Here is a 27,044-nt window from a genome sequence, read left to right as displayed (position 1 = left end):
TGAGTATATAGTTACAGCTCTATTGAAAAGTTGCAATTCATGCTAAAATGTTTGTGCCTTCATTTCCAAACACATTACGAGTGAACTATGGAATCAAAACATTATGTGATGCTGAATGTACGCTCTGATGTCTGATCATCATCCGTGTTGTCCTGAAATAATAAAATTGTTATAACAATTGACAATGTTATTGTTTCGCGTCCAACGTTAAGCGTTTGTGGGTTGATTCGAGTTGTTTTCACTCCAACCCACAGAGGACGCTACTTTATTTTTACCCCTTAGTTGCAAACTGCACCCTACCCACAAAGAAGCATATGAAACGCGACAGATTTTTTTTGTTGTTGGAGCAATCTTCAATGCAGAAGACAGTGGTCCCTTATGATTAAATTATTTACGCGTAGTCCGCAAATCAGTTGAATTGAAGGTTTATTTCATTTTACATGCAGATTGCGCATCTCTATCTGAAGTGAGAAAGGTCAAAACATGGCAGAAAACACAGGTAAGGGCATCGGTTAACGTTAGCCAGTTAGCAAGTCAAAGGAGTTGAACCAGCACTTAAACTTGGGATACGATCCGTGAGAAGATGGACTTCGATGCAGTTTGTCAGTCCTGTGGTTATTAACTTATTTTGTACCTGACTACCAATGCTACTGTTTATTTTTTAGATATGTATAAGTTTTGCCGAGCTGTTTGGCTACGTAGCATATCTGCACCTCGTTAACTTTCAGCTTTGATGATGACATGACTGCTGACCTCCCAAACGTTTTAAGAATACTTGCAAAGAGAACCCTTTATAACATCGAAAGTGAGGGTAACACTTCATACACGATTAAAGAAAAATATATTGTATTAATAGAAACTAGCATTTGACAATTACGAAGTCAGTTAACTGCTCCAGAGAGGAAAAAATCTGCATGCAACAGAAATGTTTACTTTCAAATAAAATAGTCGATGGTGATATGCGTAATCGTGCATGAAGCAAAAGTGAAATTATCCACCTGCAGGAACCTAAGAATGAGTCTTCTTCTATATGACGTCATGAATTTCATCACGTGCAGTCAGCTGTAAGCCTGACTTAAAAAAAAGACTTTCATTTGCCAGTATAACATGTATATTCACAAAATAATAGCCATTCAAGTCCTCACTTTACCTTGTTAATGTGAGTGTCATCATCTTCATCTTCACATATGATTGCAGGCGATTGTAGATCTGTGAGACGTGAGCTGTGCATATTTTGACCAACAAAAAAATCTATTTTCATGATAACCGTAATTTTCGAATTAATAAAAATGAACTAATTAAAAAATACTTATTGAAGAACCTTTCTTCTACACGTCCATTCGTAGCCACTGCCCTCCTCAAGTCCAGATAAAAAAAATTGTTGGGTGACGTCAGGAAGGGCATTCATCGTAGAAACCGTGCAAAATATACCATATGAGTGGCTTGCTGTGGCCACCCCTGACGGGGAAAAGCCAAAAGTCACTTCTTCTTACTCCTCTATTTTGCAAAGACCACAGCAGATCTGGAGCTTTGGGTTGCCCAACTGTGTCTTGGTATACATTCTTTTTCCAACTTCATAGGCATCTGTCGAGTGCTTTGTGATGAAGGTCAACAAAGCAATGTCGATATCAAACCCATTTCAAATTGATTTGGAGGGTATGAATGAATAAAAAACGCTCAAACAATATGACTGATAATGCTGATGTGACCACTGTACAGTGTAAATGCAACGCAAAACTATGAACTGTCATGTTGCACATTTTCTCACATTTACATTCTTTCTGATCAGAGCAAAATGAGGCAAAGCATGACAACTCATCATCACCTGGAATGACAGACCAAGAGAAAGAAATGGCAGCCAGTGCATATGAATCGTTTGTGGTGAGTGTTCCCATTTTAATTTTGATAAACTGTACGAATGACCCCATTATTCACACAGGATAGGGACTGGGCTACACTATAAATAGTGAAAATCTGCTTATAATTGACACACAGTATGAATTAATTTGTGGATTATTATTTTTTTAAACCCCAAAAATTACTGAAAGAAAAAAAACAGGTTGAACCTCTAAAAAGTGTTTTCCATGAACAACATGGGCCCTCCCCCTCGCAAAAATAATTGAGAAATCTTTACTAATAAGGAAGTTCCATTGGTAATTAACAGCTGGTTTTCATGGTGGGTGCCACAATGATGAATATTATTCTCAATGCTAATAAGACGAATTATTGGGTAAACTTAATATTTTGGCATCTCAAATATGTATTGAGTATTATAAGATAAGATAAACTTTATGATGTATCATTTGACATTTAGAGCAATTCCAAGATGTGTGCTGACCACTATTGACTGTTTGGAACATACTCACTCACTGAAGATTTGTCATAAATAACATTTCTAAAGAAAACATTGAGCTGTAGCAAAGTCTGCACCTAAGTAAGATGGATAGATGGCGCCATTTCATAAAACAAAAGCACCAAGCACCATGGATTATTTGAGCTTGAATTCTCTCGCGGCTGCTCTATTCCCATGGTCCTCGGCGAAGCTGATAGTTTGCAGTTTAAACTGTGTTTCGTAAAAGAGTGTCTCTTCGTAGGTGTGATTTTTGGGATGTTGGTTTGCACAATGCTCCGATGGGCACCTACTTGGGGCTTGCCTTTAGCGTCCTCTTTCACGTCCACCCTTCCCACTTTTACGTACGCATGCTGTCCTCAGTTAAGTTCGCCTTTCCTCTTTATAAGCAACGTGTCGGCACAACATCAGTTTGTCAAGCGGCCGGGCCCTCCATCGAAGTTGCACAACAGCATTCACAGATTTCGGAACTTGGTGTAGACACAAGGTGACCTGCATTGGTCAATGCTCCGTCCATTTTGGAGAAAATGTAAGACTTTTATGCGCGTCTTACATTTGCGAAAATACGGTAGAAAAAAAATATAAATATATGTCTAGATAGGCGGCCCGGTGGTACAGTGTTTAGCGCGCTGACCTCACAGTGCAGAGATACCGGGTTCAATTCCAGCTCCGGCCTCCCCGTGTGGAGTTTGCATGTTCTCCCCGGACCTGCGTGGGTTTTCTCCGGGTACTCTGGTTTCCTCCCACATTCCACAAACATGCATGGCAGGCTAATGGAACACTCAAAATTGTTCCTAGGTGTGAGTGTGAGCGCGGATGGTTGTTCGTCTATTTGCCCTGCGATTGGCGATTGGCGATTGGCTGGCAACTGGTTCGGGGTGTCCCCCGCCGAACCCCGGCATTAGGCAGACAGCTGGTATGGGCTCTAAATAAGCGGATCGGAAAATGAATGAATATATCCATCCATCCATCCATCTATTTGTCTATATATTTTTTTTTAACCAGTTCAGTGAAATGTCATCATTTACAGTGGCACTCAAGAGCTCTTACGCTATTGTGCCCCAGCAGGGGCACACTGTTGCGAATCAATGATCTATCTATCAATGGATTTTCGCTTTTTGTCAGCCCCGCAAATAGCCGCAGGTCCACTGTATACAAATGTATTTTGTAGCAATATTTATTCTTATTTTGTGTTATTTGTTATTGGCGTAATTCAAAAGTAATGAAAAGTATTCAAGTTATATTACCTTAATATTCTGCTACTTGGATTATGTTTGTGCTTTTTTTAACTAGGTACCTGTACCAGAATACATTTTGAAAGTAACCCTCTCAACCTCGCTGTATTCACAGGCTAAGAAGTATGATGAGTCTTTGAGACACCTTGATGCTCTGCAAGAGTTGAATAAAGACGACTACAAGATTGCTTTGAATAAAGCCATTGTAGAGTTTTACAAAAGTGGTCAGACTACCACAGGAAACCTTAAGCAAAGCCTAATGGCAATGAAGACCCAGGTAAGTGGTTGGGGATCCTATTTTTCCAGCTCCTCTCATCTTATAATGTTGTAAATTTGAAGTTAAATGTAAAGAATAGCGTAACACTCTTCCCTCCTTGGATCCATCGCTTCATTCAGGTTCACACGGCCACCGAAGATGTTGATGGGTTGGATGATGTTGAAAATAGTTTGTTGTACTACAATCAAGCCATTATCCACTATCATATGCGGCAGTACTCAGAAGCCATTTCTATCGGGGAGAAGCTCTACCAATTTCTGGAACCGTTTGGTATGTTGTGGTGAAATGACAATGCGTTTGAAAATGTATGCAATCTGCAAAGTAAAGATGTTAGTCACATAGCCATCCAGTTTGGCATGGAGTCATTCTGTAATTTGTCCTAGAAGAGAAGTTTGCTCAGGCTGTGTGTTTCCTGCTGGTGGATCTGTACCTGCTCACGTTCCAGCCAGAGAAGGCCCTCCACCTGTTGGCTGTGCTGGATAAGCTCTCTGTACAAGGAAGCAACAAGAACGGCAAAGGAGAGGTACTCGGTTTCAAGATTGAAAGTCACATTTGCACAGTTTTTCAAATTCAGACTGACCAGGGATGTGAAGACCATTCAAAGTGTGAGACATCTCTACAGCTGCGAAGCTGTTGCCTTCTTTCCAGATTTGAAAGAAGGCAACAGCTTTGTCTGGTCTTGCCACATTTAGGGCACCTGCAAAGAAAGGAACCATTTCGCAGTTTACCGCTTGCCAACATGCCAAGCAACAGTCAGACGAGCTTGACGAAAAGTCAAAACTTTTCGTAGTTCAATTCAATCATGGAATCTCGTATCATAGATTCATTACACACAGTGAAATATAAAATGTTCGAGAAAATGTATTTTAATTTGACAGGAGACTCCCTCTCTGTGTGCGAATGAACTCCTTTTGAGACCTTTTTCGAAATGAACACAATAAAGCTACCCTAAGCAGTTGTGCCAATGTGGAGGTGTTTTTGCATGTCGGTCATGGTCTTCTTTGACCACAAACTCGTTGAGATTGATCCACAGCGCCTCTGCGGGATGGGGCAAGTCGTGAATTCCCTTTTGCTGCAAGATGCAAATAATACACATTCAACAACATTCTCAACATTTATTTGACTGATTAACATTATGCCCACCCATTCCTTTTTGCTGTATGGTAAGCCTGTTTCTTTTCCAGAACAACAAAGATGGTGGGAACCAGAAGGCGGAGTTTTCAGCCATGATTGAGGCAGCTAAATCAAAGATGCACCAGGTATGCTTGAGAAGATCTAAACTAGATACTGTACTTGACACTCTGCTTTCCCCTCCATAATGACTCATGCTCTCCTTTTACAGTACAAAGTAAGAGCCCACATTCAGATGAAATCCTCCAAAGCGTGTAAAAGGGAGATAAAGTCAGTGATGAACACAGCAGGAAATGTGAGTCTCTTTTGGAACCCCATTATCACATTGCCCAGGAGAGAATATGTTTGTGATGCCACAACAATGCTAAAATCGCTCCAGTACACTATTTTCTCGTCGTATAGAAGCTCTTTAGGACCATCGTAGCAATACATACAATGCGAATTTCACATCAAAACGCAGCCAAAGTTCTCTTGAATGATTGTGGAAGAGAGATGGTCTAATCTTTATTTTCTGTAGTATACCGTCACCCGAGAAATGCTTGAATTTCGATGTAAAGTAATCAATCAGCTTGGTTTAATAAAAGAACTGAAGGACTGAATCATTTTCATGTTAGACTGAGCATTTACGTAGGTATTATTTCTAACAGTTTTGTTCAATTACAGAACTGTATTTATTCACAGGAATACACACGATCACATAACATGTTAAATAAGAGGGGTCCTCAGTTTATAACGTTTCTGACGTTTCGAGGTGAGGAATGGCGTGTAAGGAACTAGTTTGGACATGGACATGACAATGTATCATGTGGCATTAGAAGGCATGCCAGATCACCACCATACTTGGATTTTTCCAAGGTCTTTCCTGACTCAAATTGAGGCAGAGGTGGTACCATCTTGACCATGCGCCATAACGTGCATGTACTGTGTAAATTAAATGGACTCACTTTCTTTTAAGTTAAGAGGTCCAATGAGGAATATGACTATTATCATGTTAAAGCATTCATATGTTAAAACTTGCGTAGGAGAATGATGGGATTGCCGTTCCAATACATTTGGAGGGAATTGTTTGTTACCACTGCAGCAATGTTGTCCTAAATCGAGGAATCCCTGTTGTCTTTTTCAATATTGATTTTGATATACCGGTATGTAAAATAGGAATCAAAACTCTGAAAAGCTTTTGACATGTATTTTTTTTAAAAAACATTTCATGAACCTTTATTCCTGTTCCATGTCAGTCTGCGCCGTCTCTTTTCCTTAAGAGCAACTTTGAATATCTGAGAGGAAACTACCGGAAAGCAGTGAAGCTGCTCAACAGTTCCAATATAGCCGAACACCCGGGACCCATCAAAACGGGTAACTGTGACTATACTTTTCCTCTCATGATCGTCTTTCTCTGCACGAGTTCGAACATTGTTTTCACATGCCACTGATGCTAGAACGAATCCCTTTTCTACTCTCCGGTTGCAAATTCTCTGTGTCCTGTAACTCTGGTTCCAGTTGTTTACCTACTTTTTTGAAGTCCAAGATGGCGCCCGAGTAGGCAGCCGTCGGCAAGTGCTCTCATGAGCCTTGCTCTTTTTGTTGTTTTTGTGTTTGTTTTGTCACTTTGTGTTTGTTGTTACGTCGTGTGGACCTGATGTGGACTTTTTCCAGCATTTTTTGGCCATGACATTCATCAAGGAGGAGACTCTGTGCTTGGTGGTTGCGCCTTCTCGGCAGCATGGGTATACCAGCACAGTTTTTGACTGGGAGGAATGTCGGCGCCATTTGACTGTCGTTGCTGGACAGTCCCGGGGCGCTTGTGTCTTGCGCCTGTTATGGGCAGCATTTTTCACAGCCCCGCTTTGTTCAGCGGAGAGATCGGTGCTGTTGAACGGTCTGCGGCTGGACAGATGCAAGGCTTGAGAAGCCGACGATGAGAAGAAAGGAGCGTCAGCGCAGAGTCGCGGCTTGGAGTTTGAAGCGGATTACGTGGGACAGAAGAAGTGAACTAATCTCTTTTCGTCAATGGACGCTTCAGCTTCGTGTTTGCTTTCAAAACTTAGCTTGTAGCAGACGTGTGCACATTTTCAGCATGACGTCTGTGATCCACTGGTGAAAGGACACTTTGATCCTCTCCTCTTTCATCTACAACTGCTTCAGACAACAAAGTGTATGCAGAAAAGTGGTGAAGATTGCACGGCTGTCTGTGTCCCATGTGTTGTGTTATTTTTTGTTATTTTGACTTCAAAATGGTGCCTTTCCAGCAGCTCCTATATTTTGTTGTTCTACTTCTTCCTTTCATAACTTTGCTGCTGTGAATTGGGAATTTCTCCATTGCGAGACGAATAAAGGTTTTCTTACTATCTCCCTTTACAATTGTGCCCATCCAGGTGAATGTGTTCGTTGTATGTTCTGGAACAATCTTGGCTGCATTCACTTTGCAATGGGGAAACATAACCTCGGAATTTTCTACTTCAAGAAGGCATTACAAGAAAACGACCACACTTGTGCACAGCTCGGCGATGGCGGCAATGGGCAAGGTGATTGACAGAAAGTTTGTTCAAGTAGTACATTTATACCTCGGAAGCATGAAAGTGGCACGTGCTGTGGATTGTCCGATTGCCTATTGAAAATTACACACTGCTGCAATGGAGACTTAAGCGAAAATCTGAAGGGTGTGAATAGCACAAAATTAACAAAGGGTTGAATCTGGGGGTTCGGTACCCCACCCTCTCGAAGCCCCTCCCCCAAAAGAATTTCCTGAGGGAAACGGAAGAGCGCCTTCTTCAATTCCACAAAACACATTTCAATTGGTTGGGCGAACTCCCGTGCGTGCACCCTCCATGACTATGTCAAACAATGTGCACGTTATTTTTGGAATTGTAGCGTCCTTTGAATTCGGTGTTTATTTAGAGCGCATTGGTCAGTGATTGTGTTGTGCTTATATTTAATAACTGACCTTTTCTTCTGCTCTCTTGTCCTTTGTAGCCAAGAAATTCACAGGTATCCCCATGTGTGCTCTACTAGCCAACAAACGCTATGAGCTTTTGTATAATTGCGGCATCCAGCTGCTGCACATCGGCAGGCCTCTGGCTGCCTTTGAGTGTCTGATTGAGGCGGTGCAGGTTTACCATTCAAACCCTCGACTGTGGCTACGACTTGCGGAGTGTTGCATCTCTGCTAATAAAGGGGTATGCCAAATCAAATTTCTGTGATTTCCTTTGGGATGAAGTGTTTAACCCAACTTTCGTGTTGCACTTGTGCCTTTTTCTACAAGTGTTTTTGTATTCTTGTATTGAAATCTTAACATTTGGAAAGAATTAAAGAGAAAAAAAAAAGAATTGATGTTATGCCTTTCAAAACTGGATCATATTTAATACAGAGAACACCTTTCCCTACTTTATCATTGATACCCTTCTGCAGTATATTTGTGGTCTGGTCTATTTGCTTTCTAATAGGACTCTTGTCACTGTTTGCTTGCAGGGTTCAGAACAAGAGAGCAAGGGTTTACCGTGTAAAAAAGGCATTGTTCAGTCAATTGTCGGACAGGGATACCATCGCAAGATTGTGTTGGCATCCCAGTCCATGCAAAATACTATTTACAGGTTAGTACTCAAGCTCACTACCTCATCATTCATCTTATCATACGATTAAACAAGAGAAATACAGATGGGACTTGCAAGGGCAATTTTAACACCATTTGAATTGTATTCCCTTTTTGGATTTTCTACGTTGCTCTGCGTGTCTCTCTCGCAGTGAAGGCCAGTCGGCAGCCATTCCAGTAGCCAGTATGGAGTTTGCTGCCATTTGCCTAAGGAACTCTCTGCTGCTGCTGCCTGAACATCAACAGCAGGACGTCAAGATGGAGAACAGCTCCAAAAGCTCAAGTCAGTCAGGAAGCACCGAGAGTGGCAGTGAGAACAGTGATGCCTGCAGGTCTGACATACACACGCATACTACAAGATATTCGTACAAATATAAGCACATGCATGGCGAAGACGTTACTAATATACCTACCGCAATTTATTGGACTGTTATTTAACGAATCAAGCTTTTTTAAAAAAAAAAAAATCTAATCTCAATAGCTGTGTGCGGCACGTTTATCGTAAGTTGACAAAAAAGCGCAAGACAATGACAAGTGTTTGTGAATGTGAACATCCTAACCATGTGTGTTGTAACTTGTCACTCCGATGTATGCTCGTCACTTCTCTTTCCTGTGCTCTGACGAACCTCATCTGTTTTGCAGTGGGAAAGGTCAGGAGGCCGACAGGTTACTCTCCGCGGCGCCATCGTCTCCTCTCAGAAAACAAGAAGTGGAAAACCTCAGGTAATTCGACTTGTCCTATTTGTACCTTCTAAGGGCTGTGCGAGCAAATACAATATTAAGGCAAGGCAAGACCGCTTTATTTCATACACAAGGCAACTCTACGTTCTTCACACAAGCAAAAACGAAACACCGACGAGCATTTAGAAACACAACAGTTGATTCAGAAGTAATTCCGAGAGTTGAATTTGAACTATGGGCTCCTCTAAATGACCCAAGGCTACAGACATGAGAGCACTGCTGGGCTTATATTCAATCAGCCTTGCTTTCAAGTATTCAGGACCCAAACCATTCCGCGAATTATAGGCCAGTTGCAAAATTTTAAAATCGGGAAGTGTAAAACTTCAGGTAATTGGGCTGTCGTATCTGTCCCTTGTAGGTGCTCCATCTTGGCATGCAGTGCCTACGTGGCCTTAGCACTAGGAGACAACCTGATGGCTTTAAACCATGCTGAGAAACTGCTCCACCAACCCAAGGTTTCGGGATCGCTCAAGTAAGATCTGTTAAAGTGCTTCTTGACCTCAAGACACAACCACTGTAGCAACCTGATGATTGGAATCGTTTGACTTTCGGCTTTTGACTTCAGGTTCCTCGGTCACCTCTACGCGGCCGAGGCCCTCATTTCATTGGACAGGATCTCTGATGCCATCGCACACCTCAACCCAGAGAATGTCATCGACGTTTCTATTGGGGTGCTGACCAATGAGCAAGACCCAGGTCTGCTACTTTTCGCATGAGTAGGGTGATAAATAAAATGGATACATTGAGTGTTCAGACGGTAGTTGCAAATATCTTCTGTTGAGGGATGATTTTCTAGCCTTGCCAAGGTCTGTTATAACCCCCCCCCCCCAAAAAAAATAATTTGTGGAAGAAGTTTTAGAAATTGTAGCCCATCAACTTGCGCCTGGGGATGTGGATGTGTTCGGAATTTACAAATCTCATTCAAACATAAATCATAAATGGGAGTCGTCACAAACTGCCACCATTTCAAGTCCAGCTCATTAACCCCAAAAGTTCAGCTGTTCACGTTGGCTTTGTACAAATTTTTTTTATGTGAAAAAAAGTTTTCAAATGAAATATAAACCTGCCATAGTGTGGCTGCAGAACGATTTTGATTCAAATTTAGTCTCAACTTTAAGCATTGTCTGCAGGCTGGTTATGGTGTTTCCAGAGGTCATTTTTTTATGATTTGCTCAAGAATTTTCTACTAAGTACCAAATTTGATGTGCATCTTTTTTTTTTTCCTCAGCAGGTTCTGATAAAGGTGACGAACCTGTTGAATCTTGTAAGTAAATTTTATTTCAGCTTCAACCCAAACAAATGCAGAAAACAAAAATAATGCAGAATCATCTGCATTTTATGAATAATGGTAAATAGCAGCTTATGACACTGATTATTGTGCATTTAAAAAAAAACCACATGATAGAGTAGAAGCTTGTTTTGGTCACTGTGTATTTTCTCTCTCTGCAACAGGCAAGCAGACCCCCCTTTGTTATCCCAGCAGTGTGACTTCAGCTCGAGCCATGATGCTCTTCAACCTTGGCAGTGCGTACTGCTTACGAAGTGAATATGACAAAGCCCGCAAGTGCCTTCAACAGGTAACCGTGTAAACGCAGTCAGCTGTCACGTGGCATTGATTGGTCCTTGAAGAGCAAAGCGACATGTCTTCTACATCGGCATCATGGGTTCACTTCCAACTCAGCGAGGGAAGCGGCATAGCCAATTTTGCGTCTCCAGTGTCCAATATTTTATTTCTCTTTTGCCACTGTACTGTAGCTTGTTAAATTAATTCCCACCCGTGTGATTTATTATCTCGGTTCCCTGTGTAACGCTTCTCAAGAGTACATTGTTTGGATGAACTTACTTGCCTTTTCAAGAACAGCCTAGCTGAGTTTGCTTTAACAAGTTCTGTTCCTCCGGGATTTCACTTCATGTTGTTTGTTGTCGTCTTCAGGCTGCATCAATGGTGAACACTAAGGAGATTCCACCTGAAGCCATCTTGTTGGGAGTCTACTTGGAGCTACAGAATGGTCAGTTGCCACCTCCATTTCTGAAACCAGTTCACTGCTGTTGGCTCACATCAAGGCAGTCATTGCTGGCAGCAGCCTGCATTCAAACACAGATTTAGAATAATTGGCTCAAATTACCTTTAATAATGTTACTCTTGTATGAATAATGAATGATAATTTATGTGAAGGCACTGATTGATCATGGTAATGATTTTGCACAGTATAAAGAAACAGATGAATATCAATATGCAACAGTTTATTTCTTTACATTTCTGCAAACTTTTTCAAATGAGATCTTCCACAAATTTCGTAGGAAAACAACTTGTCTCAAAACAAGTTAGCTAGTTTTAGTACAGTCCAAAGCATGTAGGCACCACGTTGGTGACCCTTGGCTTCAAAGAGTGACATCCACGCAAAGACATTTGAATTTTACTATGGTTAATGAAAATTAACACAACCCCCCCAACATAAATATTGATAGAAAATCATGAAATAAAATGGAGAAGCTATTAAAATGTTTATTTTAAAAATAATTGTACTGAAAATGTCCTTCGTTTTTGTCAGTGTCATACGTGAGCTGTATTTAGCTCTTGCTATTCAGGCGTACACAATAAGGGAGGTCGAAGAGTCATTTGGGATTTTTTTTGTTTTCTGTGTGTGTCTTATATATATATATATATTTTAGCTGTAGCTGTTTTAAAAATACATTTTACACTCAAAACACTCGATTAAAACTCATAAACTTAACGAAACAAACTTGCTCTAAAATGTAATTCAAACTGAATTAAAAAATGCAAGAGTAAAAATTTAATAAAAAAACAACTGTAGCGAAAAACCGTGAAACAAGCAAAGCTTGAAGGGGACGTTTTGAAACAAGTCCATTTCTGAAAGTATTTTGTGTGTTGCCACTATTGCAATTATATGACGTTAAACACTACGCACGCAGGGCGCTGCCATTGCGATGCCGTTGCTGCAGCAACATGTCAGATCCGTCAATGATGTGGCCCAGTCTGAACAGGGCCAAATCCGATTTGGACACTTGCTAAAAACTACATGGACAGGCAGTCCCCAAAATGGGATTTGAGGCGGAATCTGATCTGAATCAGATGTCTGCAGTCTGAATGCAGCCTTTGTGCTCAGGCCAAAGCGTCATTTGTTCAAAATGCGAGTGAGGCCTCAAAACTGATCGATCACCTGTGTCCACGTCTTCAGGGAATACTCAGCTGGCCTTGCAGATCATCAAACGCAACCAGCTGCTGCCCCCGGCAGTCCAGAGGGTGTCGCCAGATTCCCGCAAGAAACCCATGCAGCCAATCCAGCTTCCTTCATCGTTCACACAAGTCCAGCGCAAATGAGCCTCCATAATCACCTTGATCCCATTCGACCACTGACACACTCACTCTGAGGAGTCTTGCTATTTATTATGCTTCCGACTTCAGCCTCAAGAGCCGTATGAAATGCAAATCTGAATGCTCCCGGATGTGAGAAGTGATCATAGACTGAGGCTCACTGAGGTCATCCTCATTTTTAATTCATTTTGCCTATTGGCCTGAATCAAAAAAATAAAATTTTATTTACTATACCATGTTTGACTCTTTGTTTTACAGTGTTACTCTGTCCTTATGTGGCTGGATTGAGTTCATCAGTTGCTTTGACTATTTCAAACCGGTACATTCCAGTCAGGCAACCCGGTGGTCCAGTGTCGACCTCACAGTGCAGAGGTCGTGGGTTCCTGTGTAGAGTTTGCATGTTCTCCCCGGTCTTGCGTGGGTTTTCTCCGGGTACTCCGGTTTCTTCCCACATTCGAAAAAACATGCATGGCAGGCTGATTGAACACTCCAAATTGTCCCTCATTGTGAGCATGCATGGTTGTTTGTCTCTGTGTGCCCTGTGATTGGCTGACAACGGGTTCAGGGGGTCCCTCGCCTACTGCCCGAAGACGGCTGGGATAGACTCCTGCACCCCCCACGGCCCTTGGTAGGATAAAGCGGTTCCAAAAATGAATGGATGGATGGATACATTCCAGTCAGTTGAAAGTAAGCATGTAAGCCCGCACGTCGAAGATGGCACCATCAACGGACACACTGCTTCAATGGGGACAGCAGGGAGGTTGGTTCGTAGCCTTAACACGCCGGTAGTTTGAAGATTTCCCAACCCGGTCAGCTGTTTTTTTTTTTTTTTTAGACCTGTCACAAAGAAGCAGTGACAGCTCCGACAAAGACTGAAGTGACAGCCGAAATTTTCAGCTCGGTAAGAGGTTTTTTTTTCATTCACAAAAAAACAAAAACAAAAAAAAAGCATTGGCTGATTGCATTGGCATGATGAACATCATCGTGCGACCCAGTTTTTCTCCAGTTTAAATAACTCGGCTACACAGTCAGCACCTCCAGCAGTAGAGTCTTCGAGTCAACCAAAAGCCTACAAGTCAAGTGAGAGCCGTCTTCTATGTCACCAACACAAGCCTCTTAGCTTCTCTCAGAAGGCAATGTTCATGAATGTTACTGTATAAGCTTTTATAATCAGTTTTATGCAAATGTGTACTGTTGTACTCTTTGTCTCAAATATGTATCATATAAGTATAAATACAGTTTCCATATTTTAAACATGCTGGGACCATTCTCATTTTCTTTATTGCTGTTTTGTTTCATGATGGTGAAATACCTTAGTTTATTTTTAATCCCATTAAAAATAAAATGTGTTTGACTTTGACATAATGGGACACATTTTACAAATTTTGTCCTAAGTATGTAAATTTATCACCAGAACTGTAAATACAGCAATGCACATAGAAACCCAGATGAGTACAGTATATGAATGATGTGTGCTGAGCAAATAGCTCCATGCATTCTTTTGCCTCTCCTAATTAGGGATATTAGCTGACCTGGATCCTCACTCACTCACAACACTCACATTCACACACCTTTTGAGGTGGAGAAAATTCAAACTTCACACAAGAAGTCCTGAGCCAAGATTCAAACTCAACATCTCCACTGTGAGGCGGATGTACTGCCACTACGAATGCACACACAATTGATTGATTATAGTTCTTTTCACAAATCACATTTCAAAAGGGCTTGACTGAATCCAAAATAATCATATTTAGCTGCTAAACATTTGACAATATAACTGGTGGATGAGTGAGAAAGAACGAGCCATGGTCTAATCCCAAGCAGATCAGTTGAATAAGGCAACTTTTATTTTGGTTTAAAACGAAATTCCACAATAAAGTGCACAAAACAGGGAACAGTTCACTGCCACGTGTATCCAAATAACTGCCAAAGGACTGAGCCACGTGTACATAAGTACAAAATGAAACAGACCTAACTGTTAAGTTGAATTTACATTGTCTTGACTGATCCCACCTGAACACAACCAATGTTACAGACTTGCGGCTGAATCATCACGTTTCCCAAATACTCAAGTAAAGCAATGGCAAAACCTATTTACAGTTTACACACTGACAGAGATCCTCTATTTGGTCCTCTTCAGCAAAGAATAAAGTGCCGCTTCTTAAATGATTCATCATTTATTAAAATATCAGTGAACTAAATGGCCATTTAGTTAGCTCAATGTGAACTGACTGCCTTTAATACTACATTGTTTCTCCTTCAATTCTTGTTGACTGCTATAAAATACTTGTTACCTGGTACAAACAAAACTGCAAACGGTACGTTGCGGACTTACTGAACCTCCTCAGGTTCAACCTTTCCAGTCCCAGGGGATGCAGAGGTCTCCGTCCTGCATTACTGAGTAGAAGTGAGAAACACAAATATGGAGGCCCAGCAAGAGGGGTGAACGCTGCTGCAACAGCTTTTTACAGCAAAGAATCATCTGGCTGGAGGTGATACTGGGCTCCTTGGAAAGACCCCGAAGAGAAAGACTCTGGAGACACATCTTCATCACAGCCTCCTCTTCTGCCTGCAGCCTGCGCATACACAAAGTCAAGTCACATTTATTTTATATAGCCCTGAATCGCAAACAGACCCTAAATGGCTTCACATGACCACAGTTGACAAGTGATCACGGCACCCCCTGACCAGGGGGGCAAGGAAAAACTAAAAAAAAAAAACATCTGGGGGGGGGGGGGGGAGAAACCTTGAGAAGGGGCCGCAGATAATAATAATAATAATAATAATACATCACATTTGCAAGCGCCTTTCATAACACTCAAGGACACTGTACAACCAAGAGCAATAGTAAAACACAGATAAAATAATAGACAAAGAAAGAAAGATTTAAGGCGGGTAGGCAAGTCTGAATAGGTGGGTTTTGAGCTGGGTTTTGAATATGGAAAGAGAGTCAATATTACGAATGTTGGGAGGAAGTGAGTTCCAGAGTTAGATGGGAGAATCCCCCTTCCAGGATGGCCAGGCTGCAACGGATGCCGAGTGTGCAACGTTCGACACAATATTGGTATACAATGTTTGCTAGAATGATATAAAAAATCCATTTAACAAGATGAAAACTCTGCAGAGAGTGGCCTTCGGAGATGGGGGTCTCCCTCTGAACGTGTCAAATAAGTATTTGGGGTTATTTTTATTGAGCCTGATTATTCCTGAGAAATCATTTGTTTTGGCTAAAACAAGTGCTTATTTATATTTCAAAGAAGTTAGCTGTTAACACACCGAATGAACCAAAATGAGTTTTGCTTTATTTATGTACGACTCACATTTTTTTCCGTTGACTGCGTTGTCTGGCATTGGGTGCGTGGCTCTGGAGGAAAGCCCGCAGCTTGGGGGGGTCACAGTTGGTAGGTATGATGAAGTGCCCCATTTCATGAAGGCTGGGACTCGAGCGGCCCCTGATGGAAATGAAGTCAAATCATGTCATCTTCACCGAGAATGTCCAGGCCACACTGATCATTAAAAAAATGAGAGCGTGTACTTCTCCAATATCATGTTGAGCCCCTCAAGGCTTCTGGGGTGGAGACAAAGCCTCTGCGATATCAGATTGTTATGGAAGGTGTAAAGGGTGCCATAGAGCTCTGTGATGGGCTCTACCGGTCCCAGCCTCTCTGTGTGAACGACGCGAGTCCCACCCAGGAGGAGACTGATCCTCTCCTTGAGCCACTCTGTCTGCTGCTGCAGGATACGGAAGGCGGGAAGCTGCTCAAACATCTGTGAAGCACACGAGCCCCGCAGGTGAGCACAGAGGGGAGACTTAACATGCCTCAAGGCAGATGGAAGGAAGCGCATTACTTTGGTCCACTGGTGGTGAACGTCCGTAGTTCCCAGCATGACATGGCCAGAGGCGTTCATCCCAGATTGGTCAGCAAACACAACGGTGTAACCTGGATGATAAAAGGAAAGGAAGGAAATTGACATGAGCTCATTCATCATCAAGTGGAACTTGTTTTTGGATGACAAGATACGGCGGTACAACATTTCACCTTAGAGGTCAGAAAACAAAGATTGGAACGTTTTCCTTGAGACCTCAAGAACCCCTTTACAATGCATAGCCATCACTGAAAAGTAATTCGATAAATGGTAATCAGCAGTTCAATCACGAAGTACAATTCAAATCTGCGGTTTCAATCTCGCATCATCTCGTCTTCGGGTATTTGCGGAGCTGTGACCTCAGAAGACAAACAATTTAGTGGCTACTGTGGCATGCAGTTGTTTGCTCTTCATGTTCAGTCGCTCTCCACGTGCTTTATTAGCACTTAATGGTTCTTTCATTGTGTAGCAGTTGGTTGCACTAATGGTGAAGGGAGTGGCAAAAGTTTCTTCACCATTCCAAGGGATACAGAAATAATGGTTCAGCAAACATTGAGCAGATCACATCAGGTGCGCGAGTGTTAATTGGACCCAGGCTGAAACCGGCTCCCGTGCCAATGATCTTTCTTTCGGCAAATGCGACTTCAACCCCCGCAGAAGCAGGAACTCTAGTCGTCGTACTGCATTCGACAAGTGGCGTAGGCAAGAGGTGAGTTGTTATATGCATGCAACCACGGAAGGCACCTGATGGTGATTATGAATTGAGCCGTTGGAAAAAAAAACCCACCCTTAGTGTAATATGTACTTATTCTGCCCCCATGTCAAGATGCCCGACATGGCAATGGCTTTCTGTATGGCTTGTTGTAAACACCCAGATTCATTGTTTAGTGCTATCATTGGTTTTACTGTGCATATGATACACATCTACAATTTTCAGGCAGCTCAAGGTTGTCCCTCATGTTGTAACATTTTATGTGCGTCAACACAATCGTTCCTTTAATTAAACTACCGGTATTGAATCCTTTTCGGTCCGTCAGCATCGCCTACCTTGACTTGGCAAACTGCTTAATGCTAGTGGAGTGTGACATCCATAAATCTGAAAAGAAGGGATACTACCGCACCATGACACAGTTTAACATTTAGTAGTATATGCTTGTAATAGACCACAAGAATCTCAACGAGGCAGCGCTGACCGTTGTTCCAACAGACAGAATAATATCACATGAAATGAGCTGATCATGGCCCCAGTGCCAGTTTTCTTTTTTTACCTTGCAGGTTGAACATGGCCTCTGGATTTTGCACAGCCAGTCGATTCAGACTCTGAAGCTGAGAGCACCTGTGGGTCACTCCCCAACTGCGCTGCCACCTGCACATTGGACCTCATGTAATATGGCAACACATGCTAAATTTGCCGTGGGCTGATGCACACTCATCCTGTCTTAAAATGAAGTGAAATGTCAACTGTTCCAGCCCCCCTAAAAGACAATTATTTTTGTTCCATGTTCATTCAAAAAGGAAACAAGAAAAAGAACCGTTTCTTTTAACCCCTAAAACCAGTCGAATTACTCTAATGATGGAGGTAATCATTCCTGTGTACAGTAAGTCCCTTCCATATAGCACTGACAATCACAATTAGGTGCATGCATGAAAAATCTGTTTGGTGCTATTTACAATATCTTAACAAAAAGTAGTTTACTTAGTAGTAAAGTAGTTGCCTGTTTAATGGGTTTTTTTTGTATTCAAAATAAAACATGCTCTAAGTCTGTAAAAATTTTTAAAGCAATATCCTTTTCATGTTGACAACTGAATTTGAATTAGGGTTTGTAAATAAAGGTTTGAAGCGAGTTAGATTACATTGGGGAAGCAGCAAGTCTAGCATGCAGTAGGTTGCCATGTTTGAACAAATGACATGTATCAAAGTTATATGCTTTGTCTTTCCTAAGTTTTAGCCAAACAAGTCACAAGTCCTAAAATTGGCGACTCAAATTCTGTCGCTCTCAGTTTAATCTGTTTTTGTGTTGGTTCAAGGCGATTTGATGTTTTCATGAATTTTTTGTGAACGATGAGTGTACCTGATGTCTGCCAGGTCAAATTTTTGGCACAGTTCCTTTTTCAACCGTTTGAGTTCTTCTCTCCGAGGAAGACTATCATTGTGCTTCTTCGTCGCTTCTGACTCATTGTTTTGAAGCCACATGCTGCCAAAGAAAAGATCAAATTACACTATGTACATTTAGATGCAAGTTTATGCCAGCAGTCACCAACAGAGAGTGAAGTGTTTTGGTTACTCCTCATCACCTGTTTGTTGAGCCCCATGTAAAAAAAAAAAAAAAAACAGCAAGGGTGAACCGCAAAAACAAAAATGTGAGCCCCGATAAAGACAGCATGAATTGCATTTTCCCTCATGAAGACAGCACTTCATAATCAAGTCACAGAATCACAGTTGTCAATTAGTGCATGAGCTTACGCATATGTGAGGAATTCAGGGGAAATATTGCCAAACCCAAATTCCCCCACCGTCATTGTGTCAACAACTGTTGAAAACATGTAATAAGAGCTACAACGATTAATGGACACCTGATCGATACTGAACTTAATAATTTTGATCATCGATTAATCATTTAGAGCCATTGTTTGAATTGTCAAAAACCTCAGATTTTCAGTCTCTCATCTATATATATTGTCAGATTTCTGTAGTCCTCTATGAAAGCTGACTTATCATCTTTGTGTTAAAATACATTAAAAAAAACCATGTTACTTAAAAAAAAATTGAAGACTTTTTTGCCTATTTTTTGGACACCTCAGATGTAGAAAAAAACCATGCTGAAGAAACCATGGCTTATAAAACGTCATTGACAACGCGTATCACGTTGACGACCATCTGCCCCAGTCGCCCCTTCTATTCATCATCTCAAGATTACAGTTCCCATTTCAAAAGGTAAAGTTTGATTGTTACAGTACGGTATTTATTAGTAATATGTTTTAGTCTGGGCGGCCCGGTAGTCCAGAGGTTAGCACGTCGACTTCACAGTGCGGAGGTACTGGTTCAATTCCAGCTCCGGCCTCCCTGTGTGGAGTTTGCATGTTATCCCCGGGCCTGCGTGGGTTTTCTCCGGGTGCTCCGGTTTCCTCCCACATTCCAAAAGCATGCATAGCAGGTGGATTGAACACTCTAAATTGTCCCTAGGTGTGAGTGTGGGCATGCATGGTTGTTTATTTCTGTGTACCCTGCGATTGGCTGGCAACCAATTCAGGGTGTCGCCCGCCTACTGCCCCCGAAGACAGCTAGGGTAGGCTCCAGCACCCACCGCGACCCTAGTGAGGATAAAGCAGTTCGGAAGATGAATGAATGAATGAATGTTTTAGTCTTATCAACCTTACATGAATGTGACTATTGAGAGACAGTGTAGCCTGGCCATAGTTTGAAAGTGGCAGACTGCCAAATCTTTGACAGAGAAATTCAGCGTGGAGACGGGTATTATGTCAATTAGCCACTCGTCTCGTGACTCAACTATGTGTGTACAAGCAAATAAGTCAGTCAAACAAATTAGTCTCCATTGTGACTAACTTGAGAGTCGGCTCAACTCTTGCGGCATGCTGCAGCTCCACCTCAGGGTCTCTGAAGCCAGTGAAGGTATAGTAGCTCTTATCCCACTTGATGGGTCTGGAGAAAGGAATGGCGGCTTCAGCTGGACTTTGGGTAGATTTAGCAACCGCTTCAAGTTCCTTCATGTGCTCCATGGGCAGACTGCAGGACTTCAACACATTCGTCACTGTGCTCAGGACATCGCTGGTGCGCAAGACAAAGCTCACTGAACGGAACCCTTAAACCAAGTATGAATGTTTCAAGCTTGTATAGTAAGACAACAGATGGACACGGTGGTCAATATTGCAGTAGAAAATCTGTACCTGAGGTCAGAAGATCTTGCTGCATGTCACTGCTGTCTTTTGTGTCTCTCACATAAAAAGTGAGCTTCATCGGCTGAACTGAACGTGAGCCAGGTTTCAGGAGATTTTCCAAATAGCCATTTAACCTCTTTAAGGAATTTTCATTCACTTCCTGTAAATCAAATCAAACCCATAAACACCATCCATCCATCCATCCATCATCTACCGCTTATCCGGGGCCGGGTCGCGGGGGCAACAGCTTTAGCAGGGAAGCCCAGACTTCCCTCTCCCTAGCTACTTCTTCCAGCTCTCCCCGGGGGATCCCGAGACGTTCCCAGGCCAGCTGGGTGACATAGTCTCTCCAGCGTGTCCTGGGTCTTCCTCGGGGTCTCCTCCCGGTGGGACATGCCCGGAACACCTCACCAGGGAGGCGCTCAGGGGGCATCCGAATCAGATGCCCAAGCCACCTCATCTGGCTCCTCTCGATGTGGAGGAGAAGCGGCTCGACTCTGAGCCCCTCCCGGATGTCCGAGCTTCTCACCTTATCTCTAAGGGAGAGCCCGGACACCCTGCGGAGAAAACTCATTTCGGCCGCTTGTAGCCGGGATCTCGTTCTTTCGGTCACGACCCATAGCTCGTGACCATAGATGAGGGTTGGAACGTAGATCGACCGGTAAATTGAGAGCTTCGCCCTTTGGCTCAGCTCCTTCTTCACCACGACAGACCGATACAACGTCCGCATCACAGCAGACGCTGCACCGATCCGCCTGTCGATCTCCCGCTCCCTACTGCCCCCACTCGTGAACAAGACCCCAAGATACTTGAACTCCTCCACTTGGGGCAAGATCTCCTCCCCGACCCGGAGGGGACACTCCACCCTTTTCCGACTGAGGACCATGGTTTCAGATTTGGAGGTGCTGATCTTCATCCCAACCGCTTCACACTCGGCTGCGAAATGCTCCAGTGAGAGTTGGAGAGCCCTGTTTGAAGGAGCCAACAGCACCACATCATCTGCAAAAAGCAGGGATGCAATACTGAGGCCCCCAAAACGGATCCCCTCAACGCTTCGGCTGCGCCTAGAAATTCTGTCCATAAAGGTTATGAACAGAATCGGCGACAAAGGGCAGCCTTGGCGGAGTCCTACCCCCACTGGAAACGATTCCGACTTACTGCCGGCAATGCGAACCAAACTCTGACATCGGTGGTATAGTGACCGAACAGCCCTTATCAGGGGGTTCGGTACCCCATACCCACGAAGCACCCCCCACAGAACTCCCCGAGGGACACGGTCAAACGCCTTCTCCAAGTCCACAAAACACATGTAGACTGGTTGGGCGAATTCCCACATACCCTCGAGGACCCTGCTAAGGGTGTAGAGCTGGTCCACTGTTCCACGGCCGGGACGAAAACCACACTGCTCCTCCTCAATCTGAGGCTCGACTTCCTGACGGACCCTCCTCTCCAGCACCCCCGAATAGACCTTACCAGGGAGGCTGAGGAGTGTGATCCTTCTGTAGTTGGAACACACCCTCCGGTCCCCCTTTTTAAAAAGAGGGACTACCACCCCAGTCTGCCAATCCAGAGGCACTCTCCCTGTTGACCACGCGATGTTGCAGAGGCGTGTCAACCAGGACAGCCCCACAGCATCCAGAGCCTTGAGGAACTCCGGGCGGATCTCATCCACCCCCGGGGCCTTGCCACCGAGGAGCTTTTTAACCACATCGGTGACTTCAACCACAGAGATAGGAGAGCCCACCTCAGAGTCCCCAGGCTCTGCTTCCTCCAAGGAAGGCGTGTTGGTGGAGTTGAGGAGGTCTTCGAAGTACTCTGCCCACCGATTCACAACGTCCCGAGTCGAAGTCAGCAGCGCCCCATCCCCACTGTACACAGTGTTAGTGGTGCACTGCTTCCCCCTCCTGAGACGTCGGATGGTGGACCAGAATTTCCTCGAAGCCGTCCGGAAGTCGGCTTCCATGGCCTCACCGAACTCTTCCCACGCTCTGGTTTTTGCCTCGGCGACCACCGAAGCTGCGTTCCGCTTGGCCAGTCGATACCCGTCAGCTGCCTCTGGGGTCCCACAGGCCATAAAGGCTCGATAGGACTCCTTCTTCAGCTTGACGGCATCCCTTACTGCTGGTGTCCACCAGCGAGTACGGGGGTTGCCGCCACGACAGGCACCAACCACCTTACGGCCACAACTCAGATTGGCCGCCTCAACAATAGAGGCACGGAACATGGTCCACTCGGGCTCAATGTCCCCCGCCTCCCCCGGAACATGGGAAAAGCTCTGTCGGAGGTGGGAGTTGAAACTCCTTCTGACAGGGGATTCCGCCAGACGCTCCCAACAAACCCTCACAATACGTTTGGGTCTGCCAGGACGGACCGGCATCTTCCCCCACCAGCGGAGCCTACTCACCACCAGGTGGTGATCAGTTGACAGCTCCGCCCCTCTCTTCACCCGAGTGTCCAGAACATGCGGCCGCAAATCCGATGATACAACTACAAAGTCGATCATCGAACTGCGGCCTAGGTGCCAAGTGCACATATGGACACCCTTATGTTTGAACAAGGTGTTCGTTATGGACAATCCGTGGCGAGCACAGAAATCCAATAACAAAACACCACTCGAGTTCTGATCGGGGGGGCCGTTCCTCCCAATCACGCCCCTCCAGGTCTCACTGTCATTGCCCACGTGAGCATTGAAGTCCCCCAGCAGAACAAGGGAGTCCCCAGCAGGAGTACTCTCCAGCACACCCTCCAAGGACTCCAAAAAGGGTGGGTATGCTGAGCTGCTGTTTGGTGCATATGCACAAACAACAGTCAGGACCCGTCCACCCACCCGAAGGCGGAGGGAGGCAACCCTCTCGTCTACCGGTGTGAACCCCAATGTACAGGCACTGAGCCGGGGGGCAATGAGTATGCCCACACCTGCTCTGCGCCTCTCACCTTGAGCAACTCCAGAGTGGAAGAGAGTCCAACCCCTCTCGAGAGAACTGGTACCAGAACCCAGGCTGTGTGTGGAGGCAAGTCCGACTATATCCAGTCGGAAATTCTCTGCCTCACACACCAGCTCGGGCTCCTTCCCTGCCAGAGAGGTGACATTCCATGTCCCAAGAGCTAGCTTCTGCAGCCGAGGATCGGACCGCCAGGGTCCCCGCCTTTGGCTGCCGCCCAGCTCACATTGCACCCGACCCCTTTGGCCCCTCTCATGGGTGGTGAGCCCATGGGAAGACCCATAAACACCTCATACAAATATAATGCAACGAGCCTCCAGCGGCGTGACGTTACAAACATTGGACAAATCCTTTGGGGACAGCCAGATTTCGAGGAAGGAATTTCTGCGAAATCTGGCATTACAAATTTTGCTCAAATGCCATTCAGCAGAGCGCCACCATGGTGTCATGGAGGTCCTGATTCAATGGTTCTACTTCTGTCTTGTTGGTGGTGGTGATGAAAATTACAGAGTGGATGCCCACTGCCATACACAAACTATATTTCATCACAACTCCATCCATTAGGTCTGGCAGGTAACGGCCCAATTTGTTTCCAATGCAAAAAACAAGACTATTTGTGGCTTTTTCCATCTTCCTGTCCAGTATAAACAGCAGTGACACGGAATGGCAAGGCCAGGTTGTTCCACCAATCGTCTATGTGGCAGCTGGCACAGACTTTGTGTTGCTCATCATGACTGGGGTGCAAAGGGGGAGACATTTTTCGCTCGATTTATGGAAACGTTCGGGTAAATTTCCATGGCAATGTAAGTTGGGCGATTTTGGAAATATTCCACATCGGAAACTTTTCATGAGGATTGTGATCATTGACTATGAATTGTTGGTAATTCAGTGGAAATATGCAGTATCGCATTTTAATAAATAATATTAACATTTTGACTTGTCGGAAACTGACATTCATGCCAATTGGGTTGCTCTTCTAAATCAAATAAATTTCCTTTTTTTTTAACCCCTTAATAAAAGTTAACCTTGACCACTTTTGCTACAACAGATATTGCGTTGTGGGGTGCATCCTCCAAAGCGGGGCGAGGGACATTTCGAAAAAAAAAGCTTGAGAACCACTGCATTCAATCATCCAGAGTCTACCTTATATTCATAGGCACATATATTCATAAAGCAAATCACGATGGATTTTTGGCAAGGTCAAGGAAACGCAAAATTCTGGATGCATGAATGACTGACTTACCCGTTCCCTGGGATATTGACCAAAGAAGTCAGGATGGACGGCAAAGTAAAATGGTCTGAGAGCATTGACAGCGTCTGCTCCAGACAGAGCTCTTTGCAGAAATAAATGTGTGGCTACATGTTTTCTTTCCAGTCTACAGAAAAAAACAAAACAAAATAAAATATGAACAGAGAAACCTCTTCAAAGAGTAGCATAAAAATACTGAACACTCACACACACTACAAAAACAATGTTAGACACTAATATGCCAACCTAAGAGAAGTGCTTTCCCTTGGAGCACATTCTAATTCACGTTGTTCAGTTTCGAGGAAGAGAAATGAAAGTAGTGTTCTCTGATATATCGTCATGAACTGGTTCAATACATCCATCAATCCATATTTTACATTGCTTGTCCTCATTAAGGTCACAGGTAATTGGAGCCAATCCCACCAGACTTCGCGGGAGACACGGCATAGTTCCTCGAACAGTTACCAGTCAATCACACGGAAATTGCTCAAAAAATCCTCCTGGATCCCCCGCACCCTGCCCACCACCTTTTCCAGATACTCCCCTCAGGCAGACGCTACAGATCCATGCGCACCAAATCCAGTAGACACTTAAACAGCTTCTTCCCTCTAGCCATTAACTCCTTAAACAGTCACTGACGTAGTCACTCTTCTTGTACTACAAATACTGCTACTGGTTACTCTAAAATGGTTCAATGATTTGTTGTTTACGATGCTACTAATGCAGCGTGTTATACCGGAGACAAATTCCTTGTGTGTTCTACATACTTGGCCAATAAAGATGATTCTGATTCTGATTCTGATCCACATAATCACTTAAGTATGTATGTATGTTATCGTATGTTCATGACTCAAGAGCTTCAGCGAAGTCAGAATCAGAATTGTATGTGTGTCACATAGCAAAGGGAAATAAAACAAAGAGTACAGTATAGACACATAATAATGAATTGCTACTGTGTATTTTAAAATGAGTAAGTAAGGAGGAAAAATACCCACAAACAAGCAGCAATTTAGGTTTTGGGCTACTTGTTTGTCCATCGGTGATGTCAATAGGTTTCAATGAAGTATTAAAGATTTACAATTAATTCACATTTTGTTCTTCTATTTTTAAGCCCCTCAACAAAATAGATGAATTCTGCATGAAATTCACATCACTCTAGAATGCTCCATGACATGACATGTCATGCATCGGTTAAATCTCTTTGTACAGATTTATGTCTATACTCGATCATCTGTTTTATTTCAAAAGCACCCAAATGTATAAAATACAGTATATATCAACTTAACCTAACTGTAGTTCATGTGGCTCTCGAGATAAAAGCCACCACCTCTTTTAACCTAACCTTAATATCGATTTTGTTCTGAATAGCCCAACGCGCTCCAGTTACCTGATGGTGCAGCGGAGGAGGCAGTGGACAGACATAGTTGATGCTGAGTGGTGGACAGATTAACTTTAGCTCATGATCCCAGCAACGGCTCCATCAGCAGTCCTGCCGTCACAAATGACAGTGCAGTGGATATTTAAAGTCTACACAGTTCTGTTCAAACTTGTTCGATAAAAAATTAGAGCAAGATAGATCAGTTAAAACTTTTACCACCATTAATGTCGAAAGCCACTCATACGACACCATTGAAAAAAAGGACAATTTTCAAGAGAAGTAAAAGTTTAGTCACTTCATATCAACATTCTGGAAGTCGAACATATGCCACCTGCGTGACAAGTTATGGCATGCATTGATGGGGTGAGATAGCATAAACTACGTTTCACAAGGATGTTATTGTCTTTAACACATTCATTCTCGCAATAAGGAATTGAATACATGACCAATATTAGTCCAGCCCAAACAACTATATTACGTAATAGGTGCAACTGTCATTCCTGTTTGTTGCGTTAGAATTAAATGCACCAAGTCATGGCTCCTACGAGCTTCAATAACATGACTAGCCGTGAGAACGTGACATTTCATCCTTACTGTTGGTCCGACACAAGAAAGACATTTAATAGGTGGTATTAAACTGGCAAGTGAAAGTCTTTAGGAGATAAATACTGCACTGTGCTGACTGGAGTTTGCCTTGCCTTGCCTGGTGCTCATGTTAGCTGCCTGCTGGTTGGTGTCTTCAGTCTTCGCCGGTTTCTTCTTTGGCGAAATATTCGCCATTTAGTGCCTCCAGCTGGACGGGAGGAGCCTTCGCTGATGGACGTCTTTACTGTACCGTACGTTGAAGTGGTCATCAAGTGAAAAGCGTAGGAATTGCCATTGTATTTTTCTGTTTTTATTATTTTAGAATTTCAGGCAATTGGTATTCACCTAAATTAGTTTTGTGTCTGAAGAAACACAAAGTTGACACTATTTGCTTTGAGGGCCGTGGCAGGCCAAATCTGGGCCCTGGAGCTTTACTTTGAAAGTAAGGAATCTGTTGTCACCCACACAT

General features: G+C 43.5%; 2 protein-coding genes across 6 annotated transcripts; one reads left to right on the top strand and one right to left on the bottom strand.

Annotated features, from left to right (window-relative positions):
* The first annotated feature begins 319 nt into the window (after positions 1-319).
* cnot10 (CCR4-NOT transcription complex, subunit 10) lies at positions 320-12,890 on the top strand. Of its 3 annotated transcripts, none has more exons than XM_086113903.1 (19): positions 320-499; positions 1,790-1,881; positions 3,701-3,862; positions 3,982-4,132; positions 4,249-4,385; positions 5,047-5,121; positions 5,205-5,288; positions 6,229-6,346; positions 7,366-7,515; positions 7,964-8,166; positions 8,459-8,580; positions 8,732-8,911; positions 9,222-9,302; positions 9,679-9,792; positions 9,886-10,016; positions 10,549-10,584; positions 10,773-10,897; positions 11,254-11,329; positions 12,521-12,890. In XM_086113903.1, the coding sequence occupies exons 1-19, from the start codon at positions 484-486 to the stop codon at positions 12,661-12,663; spliced, it is 2,196 nt and encodes a 731-aa protein (XP_085970029.1). In that variant the 5' UTR covers positions 320-483; the 3' UTR covers positions 12,664-12,890. The 3 variants fall into 3 exon arrangements, with proteins under 3 accessions (XP_085970029.1, XP_085970030.1, XP_085970028.1); XM_086113904.1 differs by having other exon boundaries at positions 4,246-4,385; positions 10,552-10,584; XM_086113902.1 differs by having other exon boundaries at positions 4,246-4,385.
* Positions 12,891-14,482: 1,592 nt separating this feature from the next.
* tcaim (T cell activation inhibitor, mitochondrial) lies at positions 14,483-26,815 on the bottom strand. Of its 3 annotated transcripts, none has more exons than XM_086114011.1 (11): positions 26,689-26,815; positions 26,000-26,101; positions 24,607-24,739; positions 20,431-20,581; positions 20,090-20,345; positions 18,597-18,719; positions 17,793-17,890; positions 16,507-16,598; positions 16,193-16,425; positions 15,978-16,109; positions 14,483-15,233 (listed from the first exon to the last, which is right to left on the bottom strand). In XM_086114011.1, the coding sequence occupies exons 2-11, from the start codon at positions 26,032-26,034 to the stop codon at positions 15,008-15,010; spliced, it is 1,479 nt and encodes a 492-aa protein (XP_085970137.1). In that variant the 5' UTR covers positions 26,035-26,101; positions 26,689-26,815; the 3' UTR covers positions 14,483-15,007. The 3 variants fall into 3 exon arrangements, with proteins under 3 accessions (XP_085970137.1, XP_085970138.1, XP_085970139.1); XM_086114012.1 differs by having other exon boundaries at positions 26,674-26,713; XM_086114013.1 differs by having other exon boundaries at positions 26,585-26,699.
* Between the last annotated feature and the right edge of the window lie 229 nt (positions 26,816-27,044).

The sequence above is a fragment of the Hippocampus guttulatus genome, chromosome 6 (assembly GCF_054856545.1).
Source record: "Hippocampus guttulatus isolate MCC_2025c chromosome 6, RoL_Hgut_1.0, whole genome shotgun sequence".
Classification (NCBI taxonomy): domain Eukaryota; kingdom Metazoa; phylum Chordata; class Actinopteri; order Syngnathiformes; family Syngnathidae; genus Hippocampus; species Hippocampus guttulatus.
Note: the sequence above shows the minus strand (reverse complement) of the source record. Positions and strands in the feature narration are given on the sequence as shown.